Here is a 15828-nt window from a genome sequence, read left to right as displayed (position 1 = left end):
TTTGAGCCTTCTGCTTCGACTAACAGGGTATCATGATTTGCCTCATTCATCATCTTCTTCTTCCAAGCCTAACTGGCCATACTTGGATTTTTTGGAAGGCGGTGGTGATTGGTCGGAATCAAAAGCTCGTGACGCAGCAGCCATTGCAAGCACTGATAATCCATCTTCCGTACTTTCACCACTTGATTGTCTTGAAAGCAAGGTAGTTGAGCACTTATTACTGGTTTCCGATGCACTTGGTACATCCCTAAAAAATATATGCCTATCAACTGAGTTCCAAACATTCAACCTAACAACTATTTCAATTCGCTGGATTTTTTCAGTTACGAAGTTTTCGCGTATTCGATATAGCCGTGCAGAGGACAACTGATTTCGCTGTTATTATAACAATGGTTAATGGTCAATACAACTGATAGATCCTAGTGCATCCTCACATTCTCATACACCGTTCTGAAACTATAGTTTACGTTCTCAGAGAGAATCCACAATTTATAATTTTTCAGAACGTATATCAGTTCTCAAGAACAGAGAATAAGATACCTTTTTTATCAATTGATCTAGTTGCTGCACGTTGTTCAGAAGCTAATTTCTGAGCGATTGGTGGTTTTTCAGCGGTCTGCCAAGCAGATGCTTCGAGTCTTCCAATTATTTCTAGAAAGTCTTTTTTTGAAATATTAACCACAAGTACTTATAACAGCAGAACAGAGATTAATCATGCAAACCTTTATTTTCCAAGTAGCGAAAATTTCAAAATGACCAATTTCACTTAAGCAACCTACAGAAATGCCGATGACAACACATAAAGACTGTTCCTTAGACTGGAGTGTATCAATGCAATCAACATTACCAGTTCAGAGTAAAAGCTTTTAAATTCCAAAAAATTTCAGCGCTGATTATTGAAAAATTCAAAAAAAAACCCGCCTACTCGACCGGAATTATAGTCAGCCTGCTAACTTACCATCAGGTTCATCGTCTTTATCCTCAGATGTTTCTAAATCAGCAGCTATACTAGCTACAGCTGCCGCTGTTTCTAGAGTTTCGGCTGAGGCTGTTGGTGGTGGCTTCGGTTCGGCTGTAATACGAGATCGACAAACTACTGGCCTCGGGATCTCCTGAATGAAGCATCAGAATTAATTACATATGTTTTGCAAGTAAATACCATTCAAAGTACATGAAAGAAAAGAATAAAGTGGAACCTGTCGAAATGTAGGAAGTGAATAAGACGAGCGCGGTTGAACTCGTGGAGCAGTATAAGATAATGAATCGATAGCAACAAGCCGTGACCGTGCATTTCCTGAAACTATTTGAATCTTAACAGGAAAAGTGGACAATATCGGTAAATATATGCAGCTTTGAGGAATGCTTCGCAAACTGCAGACTCAGAAAAAGTCAGTAATGGATGGGAAATTTCGAAAGATTAAAAAGGGTATAGCTAAATACGATACGAAAAGCGTTTTGAACAACAAAGTGTAAAAAACAAAGGGATAAAGTCCAAAGTAAAGTAAGGTAAAGTTAAAAAAAAAGAAATAAAGTTATAAAATAAAGCCACCTCCAACAAAAACCAGAATAATTTCAATAAGGAATAAACAATAAAAGCCCCTTTTTTGAAAGTACCGCAAAATATATATGGGTCAAAATAAATGCTGGAAGTAGAATGAAGTGGGATGTATGGGTGAGAACTAGAACCTACACCAATGTCCGGAAGTGGGATGACAATGAGTGTATAACCTTCAGTGCGCAACTAAAAATTCACAGCGAAACTGAAAGTTCATTAAACAAAACCGTTAGATACATTCGTCTTAATTCACATTCGTGCACTCTAACTGCTTAAGCAGTTTTATTATGTATTAACAACAAGAATGTTTGAACAGTTAGAATGCAAATAATATTTGTTGTGAAGAGCCCTGAAAAAGTAATTTAAAAGAACTCACCACTTATGAATTGTCGCTCATCACGTCGCCGGAAATAGGGACCAATCCTGGATGTTGCTGCATTCGCAGGTCTAGAACTGTTTAAATAATTTAAGTCTTTTATGACTTTTCCCAAATTTTTAATTTACACAATATAAAATAATTTCCCATGACTAACTTGTTATAAATGTCTATCCTTTTTTCACAAATAGTTGGTATGACAGTTCATACGATACTTGACTCCACAGCTTGAAAATGTCAATGTTAAAGCAGCTTTGTCATCTCACGCATCTCTTCTAACTAATTGTGTCTAGCATTATAGAACTATATTACGTTTGTTCGAATCAAGCTGGTTAAACCTCCCTCTCAACAGATAAGATCAATAGAATAGAAGCAGAAGAAAGACCATCTGAAATTATCCTTTTTCCCTATCCTGCAACCGTTGCTCTTAAAATAATAATAAAAAAAAGTACCGATTAGAGTAATCCATAGGTAAAACAACATTCGCTGGTGCTCGTTTTATTCTATTGTCCAATGAAATAGTACTACGGTTACGCCAGTTCGGTAATGGACGAGAAGTGCCTATATAAACATATTTAACACAAACGAAAAACAAACATAATTACAAATTCATAACAGAGTAAATAGAAGACCAATTTTTTCGCAACTTTTCAGACCGTAGTAATTTCTTCAGAAATGACTTTAACTTACCTACAGTAGCAATATAGCGTGGAGGTAAGTGTACCGGTTGCCCAGGGACGGGAGATGATGATGTTCCTGTGCGATTTCGCAATACGATCTATAAAATTACCTTTTAACGCTGTAGGATGTATAACTTATTTTCTTTCAGAGAAAAAGTTACTGGTCTTTGTAGAGCGAGTCTAGAAGATGCAGATGTTAAATTCATCGATGGTGCAACAGACGCATTGCTTGTTGATCTCAATGATATCATTTCAGGAGGTTCAACAACCGATCTATTTACCGTATTATAGACAGTTCTGAAACATACCGCGTGGTAGCTCATTGTTTAAAGGGTAAGTTGTGCATGGATGAAAAATATCGATACATATATAATTCATCCATAGTATAAAATTTTCCCTTCATATTAACTTCAGTTAAATTAACCACGTTTACTCCAATTTATTGGTGGAAACTGAAAGTGACGTGTAATATCGAATTTGCACATCCACTGAATGCAAAACAAACGAATAGAGTAAAATGAAAATTTACCAATGAACAACCATTAACATCTGCATGAATTTATTTTTAGACAATAGGTTAAATTTTTGAGATGTTAAACAGACATATTTGTATTTTTTAATAAAGAAACGTCTAGAATTTTATATGTGAATGCTGAAAGGAATAACTGAACTATTAAAAGTCCAAATCGGTATTACCTTTTGAATCCAATTTTAGGGGTAAAACTGGTTGTGGGGGCTGCAATTCTTCTAGAAATTAACTGTGATGCTGATGCTGCTGCTCTGGTTGGTCCACCATTTAAAAGATCCTGCACCATTGATTTCGACAGCTGTTCTTGTGAGCGATATATGGAGGGACTTAACACATTACCTTCAAAAAAAAACTCCAAAGTATATAACTATTTGGGACTCATTTATAAAAAAGTATACCAAAAAGAAATGAGTACTGCATATAAAATCTGATTTTTGTATCCCATAGCAAAATATGAGTCGAAACACTAAGGATAACGATATTAAGTATAGCAGAATATATTTGCAGACAATTCCAATAAACAGAGCAAAAAATTAGTTGGCTACAGACAAATATTTCAATCAACATCTAACTAATTAATTAGACGCTTTAAAATTAAAGTCCACTGAAACTAACCGCCTAAATAATCCCTGACGTCTGACAGTGAATATCGAGTTCCAGCGGTTCGTCTGGAAATTACTAATTTCACACTTTGATATATTAATGTTCCAACAAACGATGTACGAAATATTCTCAATAGATCTAGATAGTTCAAAAGCTTTCAGATGTCTGCAGAAATTATTTAAACCATGCAGCAGACCTTATTTTGGTTTTGGGAAAATTCTCGGTCACAAACGGTCTAGTTCGAGCACAAGAGTGAAGATCTTCTTCTTGCCATGGCCTATGTAGTGATACACCATGTTGTAATACATCTCCAGAGTTTCTGGAACAGGAAAAAGGATTTTTTAAATACAATAAAAGGCTTGTAGTACAGGAAAAACACGATGGAAAATTTGGGAATCCACCTTGAAAATAATGAAAGGAAGGAAGGTAGATTCATGATGAAGAGCCAAGGGACAGCTTACTGTTTCACTGCATTACTTCACTTTTTATTTGCTGATAATGAATATTTCAGCTCTACATAAAGACAATAAATTTAAAGTCCTGAAGACTTAGTAAAGTGGAAATTGAATATAAGCAGCGAAAAAAGTGGTACATACAAATAAACAAAGAGTATGTAATAAAGCAGACCTTACGGTTCCTTTAGCTGACGTATTTATTTTTACATTAGTTCCACTTTTCTCATCTCTTCTTTCATCAATGACAATGAATTTTATAGGTATGTTCTTATTTCCTTCATCGACATCTCCTACACGTTATCAAGCATTGCTTTTATTGTGGAAGAAATCAAAGGCAATTGAATGTGGGAAATTTCTAATGTTGTCCGTATTACATGTGGCGAAATTAAAATAAAAAAGTGGGAAAAAGCACTGATATGGATGCATGAAAAAATATTTAAAAAAACTAAGCTGAAAATCCAAAAAGTGGGAGATTGTTAACTAGGTCGATAATAACGATTGTATGAAAAGTATCAATATTAATACACAAGTACCCGTAACCATCGATCCATAAACATAAGACTGTGATAATCTTTATATTTTAAAGGCTTTGACGTTAAAAAACAGTCTCACTGTTCACAGCAAATCATCGTAACTTAATTAATTAAACAAGAAAAATGAACACAACTAACCTCCACCATCAGCAGCAGTCGCAGAAGAATCTGCCAATGATTTCGAGTCAGACCTTACATCATTTTGTGCCTGGAGGTTATTTTAATGACATAAAAAGACTTAGATGAATCAAGGATTAATTGAAGGTTAAGGGCTAAAAGCTTCGATGTTTCATCATCGAAAGAAGTAATTTGGAGCAAAGAAATAAATGTAAATAAAACGAACTGTGACGCTTATTAATAAGAAAGTTGGATCAAAAGAAATTAAATATTCTATCCCAATAGTAAAACCACGACATCTAATGGAATAAATAATATTCCGTATTTCCACGTTACTTCTAAGGAAATCCTCGAATAAATCGTAGTAAAATCGTACTTGTACAATAGTAGGTGTATTGCGGATACCCGATGTGTTGCTTATTGGAACCACTCCTTGCTGCATGGTAATTGTTTCCCAATGGTCCACAGTACTGATCGAAGTCTGATTTCTTCTAGCTGGAATAATCTATTCAAAATACTAAACAATAGAAGTCATGTCATCAAAGTGGAGACAGGTACGCCATATGAGAGTGATACTGCAATGGAAGCGAGAAGACATGTACGGAAAATAGTAAAAACGATCAGTCAGAGCTAAAAGAGGTTGCGCTGTATCGTGAAGTTATCAAAATTAAGGATATAATGTGGACAAAGGTAAAGACGTTCATGGAGAAAATATGATCTGGCAGGAGAGGAACAACTTCAGCTAATATTTGAAAATGTGCACTATCCTATCTTTTCAAAAGATGACAGTTAGATACGATTAAATATGAGAATAAAGACTGTAAAGCTTTCAAAAACTAGATATATAATAAGAAAAATGTGCAAACCAATATGTTTGAAACAGAAATTCAATCCATCACCAAAATCCAAACCCAGGGCGCCGCATACGACACATGATGCAAAAAGATGTTGTCGACGATCATCATAAATGTCTTAAATCATGAATATTAACGGAAATATTCCAATTAACAATATAGTACATAGATAAAGCAGTTGAGTATCAGATTAAACTGAAAGACTGCAGATAAACTGCAGATGAGGCGAATACGAAGTATATATAGATTTCAAGCGTATAAGATATATAATTAGCCCACTTACGTGCAATACAATGATTCAATTTTGGAAGTGTCCAATTCGAACAACGATGCATTTTCTTCATCCCCATTTCACTTTTATTCTCAAGAGAAATACGTGTCGGGTCTTTTCCAGAATTCAAAGCTTGTTCGATTTGTTTACATAGTTTGTTTAACAGACCTCGAATAATGTGAGAATCGTGCTCCACACTCGTTTCATTTGGCTCTTTGCTTCTTTCAAGAATTGAACCAGTGACTGTTTCGTAATATTTGTCATTTAACAGAATATTACTCTGAATATCAATTGTTTAAAAATAGAGTTATATTCAGAAGCTGCTGTATATTCGATAATGGGCATTTCCATCCACTAAAAAATCCAAATAGATAGCTAAAGAACATGGAAAACAAACTGGCAATGCAGTTAATTTCAGAGTACAATTTCCAGAAATTGCATTATTGTTTTCTGCGAAAACAGTCATCTGCGGTACTTTCCGGGGATAAAACAGAACTTACTTCAGGAATGAAGATGCACTGTGTACTTTTCATGTCATCTATTTTAAGATAATCTAATTTGTGTTCCTCAGAACCATCCCACTCAAGTCTTGCCTTCAATCTTCTCAACATATATTGATCCTTTGATGAATGATATGAGTGATACTTCCCATTAGCAAGCTGAATCTCCTGTAAGCGACTATCTTCAATTTTTGCTTTCCCTGAAAAATTTGATTTCTATTCCATACATATATTCATCAAGTAATTTCGTCCTCAAATAGTTAAATCTCAATTGCTGACCTGAATGATTAAAGAATACTCCATACAATAGTAAGTTACCTTTCTTTTGGTCTTCCATATCCTTCGTGTAAGAAGCAGTGAGACGACGTACTTTTTCGGCTATCAATTTCCGTAAATCACGAGTGACAGACAATTTCCGTTCAAGAGCAATTAGTTGACAGCGAACTACTTCTTCATCAGTCCAAACTTCAGCATTCCTGTTTAAAACATCAACTGTTATAAAACTGTTATAAAAGTTATATAACTAGGGATGAAAAATATTTCTAGTTATATAACTAGGGATGAATAATATTTCTCCACACGTAAGAATGAACTGCGAGAAAGCTAGAAAATGGATGAAGATGGTAACTTGAAACCAAACACTGGTTTTAAATTCCATTTTTCATTTGCACTTCTTTTAGAAATTCATACACAGTTGCATACAGCGTATGATCGACCACGTTTTAGCAAAAAACATAAACTATCAAAAAAATAAAGAGCTCGACAAAAAATCATGTATTACTTAAGAGGGTCTTCATCATCGTCATCCAAAAAAAGATCATTGAACAAATCTTGTTCTGAACAAGCCCAGTCTTCCACCGTCATCAGTGTTTCATCATCAGCGCTAAAAGATTGTTTGCTTTTTATCGAACTTCAAAAGGATGTTTTTCATTCTCCTTTTATCAATACATCAAATTTAGATTCCTTTTTGGTTTATACAAATTCCTTCCTTACAATCAAAAAACACAGCAACCATGTGGATACAAAACTCACATTGTAGACATATCTTTCGCGTTATTGAGCAGAGTCCTTTCAATACGACGTTGCTCCGCTTCAGCATACTGTGCCAGTTGTTGGAAAAAATGAGTATGCTTAAAAAACAATCAAGAGTAGGAGTCTTTCTTATTTCAAACTACCTTAATCAGCACTTCTAGTAGAATAAACTGATATATCTAAAACCTCTTTAAGATTTAGTTACTTAATGCATTGCGTCTCCAGATGGCGACACAACTGTATTAAGGACACAAATGAGTCTCTCGAAGAAATTTACCATATCAACAGATCATTAATAAATACCATACCACTTCGCAAAAACCTTCCAGTGTCAGCTCTGAAGAACGGCGATAGTTTTTACATGCCAATTGCGTTCGACGACTAACATATGCACAGCGTTGCAAGCAAGCTTCTTTTTCATTTTCATTATCATCAATCCGGTACTTCCACGCACGCCGACTTAAACGAACTCGCCGGTTTCCCTCGCTCTCTTTCTGTTTTATTTTCTGAAACGAATTCCATCCATGTATTCATATGACAATTACGATATAATTGTTGAATCTGACAAGTAAAGTAAAAAAGCAAACTTCCACAACAACTTACCTTACAGATGGCAGACAGCGTGAGATCGTCATGCAATGCATGTCCAAACTTTTCATCACCTGTCTTGGTTCCCATCGCTGCAGTAATTTCTAGCAAATAGAAAAGTTCACATAAAATCTATAACAAAGTCAGCACAATTAGTTGGTTATACGGAGTAATGAAAGAAGAGAAAAATATGATATGTACAGATCCTTCCAGATTTTTTTTTTGAATTACCAGATGGAAACAATAATGCAGCAACTTTCTTTTGATTTTTCTCCCCTCTATTTGCCTATCCCTCTCCCTGTATACAGCATTTTTATATTAAGGTAAATATACAGTAAACAAAGTGGCTTCTGACCATATACGTACAATTTCTACTATTTTAAATGTTTATTCTGGTAATAGTTTGTGATAAAATGAAACAAAGGTGAAATCAGGTAATACAAAATGCAGAACTCCAACAGCAAATCATCTTACAGACCAGTAAGCCAAACACAAGAACAACGAAAAAATATATACCTCTATTAACAGTTGAGCAGCAATCAGTTCAAAAGTAGAAATATAACTATCTGTTTACAGCAGCAACAAATTCTTCTGCAGCTTTAGCCATACCCAGGAATACGCAAACCTTGTGTTGAAGCCAAGTCTGATCACCACTATGTTCGAATGAACTGCTACAGTTATTGTACTTCACAACTAATGCCAATTTTCTATCCTCGCCTCCAGTCGCATAAACATTAAATCTTATACCAATGCGATGCCGTCGTCTGAACACAATTAAACTGAAAAGTAAAACAAATCTTCAGCTTAAGAAACCATCTTCTCTGCTGAAAACACAAACTGTAGCAAATCTGCAATAAAAGAAAATCGCATTAAATGATGAAGAACGGCATATTTTGCACAAACTTTCAGTTTTAGTATTCTTTAGTAAATATTTTGAATGTAAAAATCAGTGAATATTTTGGATGCTAGAAATATCCCGGATACTAAAAGAACCCCAATAAATTAAATTACGAGCAAGGTATTCTGTCGTGGAAAACATGAAAAGTATTCATCTCATCGGTATCAGAAAGGATCACATCAACAAAATAACCAACCTTTCAGTTTCGTTAGCAGACTTTTCAAATGTTTCATCCCACTCCATCGCATCATCTCTATTTGGTACAGACAACTCAATGACAGAAGAATCGCACTGTAAGACATAAACTTTGAGCGACCATACTAACACCTATTTAGATGCGCAAGTCAACATGCTACCTTACACTGTGAAAGTTCAAAACAAAAAACTGCATTATTTACCTTAACATACGACTCATCGTCATTTGTATATGGAGTAATTACAACGCGTGCAAGACTCGCGGAGAAGTTGGATACAGTGAGAAAAAGTGGGCACCACTGATTGCTTACAAGAGCTGCTTGACGTGACAGACGAATATCGGGCACATGATTTCCAGCCAGAACCTAAAAAATCCATCGAAGTTCTTCTTAGTAAGAAAATGCTTTAGAAAAAAATCTATGACAAAACAGCAACAATTAGCATGATGGTGATAATCCTCGGAATCTGGATATGGTAACTAGAAGCAGTTAATTATGTACTGTCTATCTTCACTGATAGACATCTATTTTGAAGTTAAAAGATTATTTGATTTAGTACCTGAATCTTGAATTTAATCGAAGTAGGACTGTATTCTCCTTTGCACAAACTGTGATCGCACTGTTTGCAACGCAGTGAATGACGTCCAGCAAGAGGCGTTCTAATTGGTAAGAGAGGTCGCCCACTGGCTAGAGGTTGTTTTGTTTCTTGCATCAAAGTTGGAATGCTTTCTATACCTATGGTACAAATAAAAGTTTTCTACAAAACAAAGGATATTTCTTTTCGGAACTGTCGGGTACAAAAATTTCCTTAATTAATGTGAGCGACACTTTTCAGTGAGATTTTCTTATATGACCATTACTGATTCAAAAATATAGCCAATTAATTGGCAAAAATTTTTTATTGTTATAAAATATACGTTACAGAATGGTGAGAAAATTTTTAAAAAACAAAATAAACTCGTATCTTGACTACAGTGTTCGAAAAGGTTAAAACTGCGCATTTCTCTTCCGTACTTATGTTGCAAACTGCATAAGAAAAAGAGTATTTCAGCTACTGTTTAATTTAAATACTGACCGATATAAATGATTAAGAAATGCATGGAAACATATAGATTAGTAAGTACTTGTTTCGTGCTCGTCAAAAATGGAATCATCCAGTGGTGCTACATCATCTGTAGATTCTAGTGCTGGGAATTTCTTTTCTGTTCGTTCAGCTAACATTGCTTTTCGTCGGTTATACATTGTCTGTAGACCAAAACGATCCGGAAGAACGGTACTAAGGTTTGTTCTTCTGCAAAACATCATCTTCAGAGTTATAAAAATGTCCGAAGAGGTTAAAACTGCGCACTTCTCCTCAGCATTTGGGTTTAAATTGCACAAGAAATAAGAGTATGATTTTATATTTCCCTACCTTTTATAATATTTGTGCCGTTCACGATCAGCTCTTTCGATAGCTGCGTAATTTCTCATTGTTTCTAGAAATGCAGACAACAGCTGCTCATCTTCAAACTGATATTGTGGCCAAGTTGTTGATGAAGTGGAGTCAGGTATACCCGAATCTGTCGTCGTCCAACGACAGGTATTGCATGATAAATGATAAGTTTCGTTGGATGCCCGTATAACAGCACTCATTCCTGTAACAGTGACAAATATGCTAAGTTACGATAAAGTACGAACTTTGGCTGTGAAAATACAGATTCATTAGTTGACGAAGTTTATGAGAACTTACTACTCATATTGTCAATATACAAACTTTCTTCATCATAAAGTACCCACCGCAAACAGGACACTGGTAGCAGTTGGAGCACCTATTTCTCTTTTGTCGTGCTTCACCGGTCGATACGTTGTCAAGACACGAGGGACAGAACGAAGTGTCCGTTTCTTGACTTACACATAACATACACCGGATGTTGGAACAGTGTCGACAAAAGTACAAGCGATTCAAGCTTTCCCATTCGCCACAACTACATTCATACTTTACCTGATCGATAGAAAACAACGCTGTCATTCCTCCTATCTGGAAAAACATTACTCCATTACTGATTAATAAATGTACCCAACTCTCCTTTTATTTGGATATCACTGGACTTGAATAGAGATGAGACGGATGGGCCGTGAATGAATGGGAAAAATCCCGTCATATCGAAATCCTCCTCATTAATGATTCCACCAAAATCACATACATATATAAACGAAAGAGTTGTAAAGGAAAAAAGAGGAGTGAAGAGAAGCGAGAAGGGCAGTGTACCAACATGCAAGGAACCACTTATCTCACGGACCCTATCAATCCCTCTTAACACCATCCCCCTCGCCCCCAAACTTCTAACATGATACCGTCTGCCACATATCATGGCATCATCCTGGCGGCCTCTGTGCTACCAACCCTCAGCGTTAAATCCAGTTGCTATCAGCGGTAACGATTTTGTTGTTTGTTTTGTCGTGTGGTGGTAATTTTGAGGGGTTTCCATTCAGGAAGACCAGTCTCTTAAAATGTGATTTGATTTTGAAAGGATTGAGGACTGATCGCATGAAGACAAAATCATGGGTAAGTTCGTCTTGTATATTTTCCATTTCTTTATGTGTCATTGCGTTATTTTAAATAATCTGGTGGTATATGATGTGCAGCTGCAGTTAGCAGCGCAACAGCAAGTGTTACACTGCAGATGACAAGCATACGAAACAATAATGACAGGAATAGACAAACAGCAAATTAATTCGAAAGGAAATGTTACTGACAAAAAGTCCCATAATGATTCATAGAAGTGGATCTGACCGACTTCCCATTGTGCTTTTCAAGTAATGATTTTATGATTTTTTTGCGTCTATGTTTTTCACGTCCTCATATGTGTTGTGGTAATATCGAACAAATATTGGGACGACTCATTAAGGTTTGAAGACAATTGAGGAAAGTTTACGTTTTCCAGGGATCCATATTTCGGTTGGCTTACTTTCTGCCCAGCAACTTTGAATATTGCAAGACATGCATCGGTACTCTTAGTTTTCCAAAAATTGATGCAAAATCGGATTTCACGATATGTGTTGAACTGAAACTTCGGATACGTGGTAACCATGCGAACATTCCGAATTAGCAGGTGGTGTTTACGACATCGCAAATGAAGCTCGTCTTAGGTTAATGGAATTTGAGGCTGTAAAACAAGTGCATGGTGGTGTGAAACAGCTTATCGAGATGGAAAGGAAGGCTCAAATAAGACGCTTTCTCTACCTTACCTTCTTAACCAGTATTTCTCATTTCTAATTTACTTTATAAATTTCGCACAATCCGTAATTTAATTTTGTTTGTAATTTACAATTCTTGAAGGTTTCCTATCTCTAAATTTCCTAATTTTTAGCTTTTTTTTTATTTTTCTGATTTCTATACGCATTCCTTCAAAAATACGTTATGCGTCTTTTTTTGAGTTTAAATATGATAAGTCAAATTCGACATGAATGTGAATAACTTTGCGAATTCATTTGTCTAACTTCGAGCTAGTATTTATTGGTAATTAAGGTAGCTGAGCGTCGCTATCAAAATCGAATTTAAATAAACCTATCTTTTGCCGCATGCTGTTATGTTCTAGATATTTCACTTCAACTTCTTTTTTCCAGAATATGACTTATGGAGTACGAATGTTTTTGAATAAGCATAAAGAATTCGCTGCTACAATACACTTATATGCTTTGGGCCACATTATTATCAATTTACTGTACGCCATATTCAATGCAGACAATGATGACCGCCTTCTGTATACAGAATTATAGCTACAATGAACAATAGCATATATCATGGGTTCGAGGTATTTTTTTTATTTAGTTATTTCGGAAGTCAGCTCTTATGATTTTACATTTACCTGCTTATATGACTTTTATTTTCGTTTAATTCTACTGATTTTCATAGCTTATATAAAACCGATTTCTCCCTAAATACACTTAGCTAAGCAATGACTTTTTTCAGTTAGATGCACCATTTCAGATCATTGGAGGTAGGTCGGAAAAAATAGATGACCGACGTTTAAGTGATGTGTTTGAAATGAAATTGCCAGTTCTAGAGTGTTACAAATAAGTGGTTGTTCTTATGCAATAATTATTGGAATTTATAGTAGTTTTTCGATGTTAAGTATCCTTTATATTCATTGAAACTATCCTGAGAAATCACTTTATAATGTCACATTGCATTTTTGAAAATAATATTGCCACCAAACGATCTTATCAACTTCTAGAACTCGACAAACTTCTTCTTATCAGTATCTCCGCTGATCGTCTTAATGTAATGTATATGTTGTGGTCTTTTCCTTCAAATTATTTGTATTTTGGTTGGACATTTCAAGAATGATAAATCTTTTACGGAGTAGTTTTGCCAATGTGTAATTTAGCAGTTTTACGGTTATATTTTTGAACATTCTTTTATTAAAATCTTTCAGGAATAAATTCTATATTTTCAAATAAAAAATTACAAGGAGTGTCCAGAATTTTTGAGATTATGGGACAAAATCTTTCCAAAGTTTTACCGTGAGAAATAGCATAGTTACTTCGAGTAAAAAATTTATCCTCATTTGCTTTAACATTTACTGACGTTGAAGAACGGAAATGGAATTAGACGAGTCGACGAAGAAAGTTTTGAAAGCTATTCCACTGATGAAGACGAAAGCTGGACCGCGGGATGGTGACTCTTGGATTCAGGTTCTGACCATTTTCTCAAAGTATAATTTAAGTCAATAGTCGATGTTTTCCTGTCGAATGAAAATTTCGTGTGTGACTGCTAGTTGCGAAATAGTAACTGTCGGTAAGGTGAATGCATAAATATATTTTTTATCAAATTCTAGAATAAGACAAAGTTCTCCTTACCAACCCTTCATTGGTCATCTTAATGTAGTTGTATATGCCGTGGTTTTTGTTCAGATCATTTATATTTTAGTTGAATATTTGAGAACAAATTTTCTACGGAGTATTTTTGCCATTTTTAGTAACTTTACGGATATATTTTTGACCATCCTTTTGGGTAAAGTGAAACTTGTACTTTCAGAGGTTAAAGGAAGAATATGAAGCTCTGATAGCTTTTATTAACAGCAACAAGGCTGCAGATTTGGATTGGTTTCGTCTGGAAAGTAACAGCGATGGGACAAGATGGTTTGGTAAATGCTGGCATTATCATAACATGCTCAGGTTTCTTAATTTCTCAATAAAGTAGCATTTAATTAGAAACTTGGTTATTCATTGGTTGTTTTTTAGTTTGCTCATATGCAGATAAGGTTTTATTCCTGCCATTTTCCAAAGCATGAAGGTATTTAAGATAGGTCAATTTGCTTTTCATTACAGATATGAATTCGATGTAGAATTTGATATTCCAGTAACATATCCTACTACTGCGCCAGAAATTGCATTACCCGAACTGGATGGCAAAACTGCGAAAATGTATAGGTATTAGCATTCTATTTGCTTATTTTCTTTGTCTTCGTTTTGAGTTGTTTGTATTATTATTCCTTTAATATGTTATGCTGCTGATATGACGTGGAGAGGAGTAACTATCAATCATTCTTATTTACTTCTTTTGGCCATCATTTCAAAAGAAGATTCAAGTGTGAGATTTTTTGCTTTAATAATATAATAAACACTGCATTCAACTAAATTTTAGTTTTATAATGGACTTAAATACTGAACTTATAATAACCATTATATTCCCACGCACTTCTCGCCTTTACTTATTATTTCTAGCACAATTCACGAGTCATACTTGAAAAAAAACTTTTGTAGTTCGATTTGGTGCAGAAGTTATTAATTTTTAATTTTGTTTAATTTCACAGCATTTTAGAGGAGGACGGATTTGCCTATCAGATCACTTCAAACCATTGTGGGCTCGAAATGTACCGAAATTTGGAATTGCACAAGCGTTTTCGTTAGGACTAGGACCTTGGTTAGCAGTGGAAGTTCCAGATTTAGTTGATCGTGGTATGATACAACCAAAAACTGCATGATGTTTCATTGTCAGAACGCGATATTTGAGATCAGATGTTTGGAAATATATTCGAATTTGTTCTTCAGTTTTAAGACTGAATCAAAATATATCAAATGGAAAGTTAGGGCGTGCTTTCAGTATGGATTCTTGTTATTAGCTGATGCTCGATCTTTCTTTCTTTATTTATTTGTATTTTCCTTTCTTTTTTGGGAAAAAAAGGAACCCTTATCTATTGATCTTTCTTTTGAAGAGGAAGTTTTACTTTGAATAGTTTTTGTTTTTTCATCGTTCTACTGTTCCTATTCTCGCAGATAATTATTCACTGAGCAGTAATTTCAGTTATTTGAAGAAATTTGTAGTTTTTGGTTTTGAAGGCGTATGTTTTATAGAGTGTTGACTTTTTTATCGGTTGCCACTATGTTCACTATTGCACTATGTTATTGTTCTATACTATTTATAAATTTATTCTTGTTGGTAATATACAGTATACTATGTGGGAGAATTCGTCTACTGCCACGTTTTTTTTTAACAAGCTTCACAGAATGGGTTAGATCTGATAGCAGAATAATTCTACACCATAAAGTGGTAAAATCCCGTGAAACCATCTCAGTGTTCTTGAATTAAAAGTTTCGGACAGGATTGTCGTGAAATTTTCTTCGGTGGATAGTTCGATGGATTATTTGTGTTGCGTGG

General features: G+C 34.9%; 3 protein-coding genes across 3 annotated transcripts; 2 read left to right on the top strand and 1 right to left on the bottom strand.

The window, feature by feature from the left end:
* Window positions 1-42: 42 nt before the first annotated feature.
* LOAG_03351 (dynactin 4) lies at window positions 43-11193 on the bottom strand (the record flags this gene model as incomplete). Its single annotated transcript, XM_020446297.1, has 29 exons — window positions 43-269; window positions 541-651; window positions 959-1112; window positions 1197-1294; window positions 1932-2002; window positions 2384-2492; window positions 2622-2709; window positions 2773-2908; window positions 3308-3479; window positions 3756-3808; window positions 3940-4062; window positions 4371-4488; window positions 4870-4939; window positions 5225-5343; window positions 5715-5819; window positions 5986-6253; window positions 6474-6673; window positions 6792-6949; window positions 7255-7356; window positions 7506-7603; window positions 7814-8011; window positions 8109-8225; window positions 8668-8872; window positions 9188-9282; window positions 9390-9551; window positions 9745-9920; window positions 10310-10476; window positions 10597-10819; window positions 10962-11193. The coding sequence occupies 29 exons, from the start codon at window positions 11191-11193 to the stop codon at window positions 43-45; spliced, it is 4155 nt and encodes a 1384-aa protein (XP_020303342.1).
* A 341-nt stretch (window positions 11194-11534) lies between these two features.
* LOAG_03350 (hypothetical protein) lies at window positions 11535-12944 on the top strand (the record flags this gene model as incomplete). The annotated part of the gene is made up of 3 exons (XM_003138887.1): window positions 11535-11632; window positions 12110-12173; window positions 12792-12944. The coding sequence occupies 3 exons, from the start codon at window positions 11535-11537 to the stop codon at window positions 12942-12944; spliced, it is 315 nt and encodes a 104-aa protein (XP_003138935.1).
* Window positions 12945-13608: 664 nt separating this feature from the next.
* LOAG_03349 (ubiquitin-fold modifier-conjugating enzyme 1) lies at window positions 13609-15511 on the top strand. Its single transcript, XM_003138886.2, has 4 exons — window positions 13609-13862; window positions 14206-14345; window positions 14499-14600; window positions 14992-15511. Exons 1-4 carry the CDS (start codon window positions 13770-13772, stop codon window positions 15152-15154), a joined length of 498 nt encoding a protein of 165 aa, XP_003138934.1. The 5' UTR covers window positions 13609-13769; the 3' UTR covers window positions 15155-15511.
* Window positions 15512-15828: the final 317 nt, after the last annotated feature.

The sequence above is a fragment of the Loa loa genome, assembly GCF_000183805.2.
Source record: "Loa loa unplaced genomic scaffold supercont3.31, whole genome shotgun sequence".
NCBI lineage: Eukaryota > Metazoa > Nematoda > Chromadorea > Rhabditida > Onchocercidae > Loa > Loa loa.
This window is presented reverse-complemented; position numbering and strand designations above follow the sequence as displayed.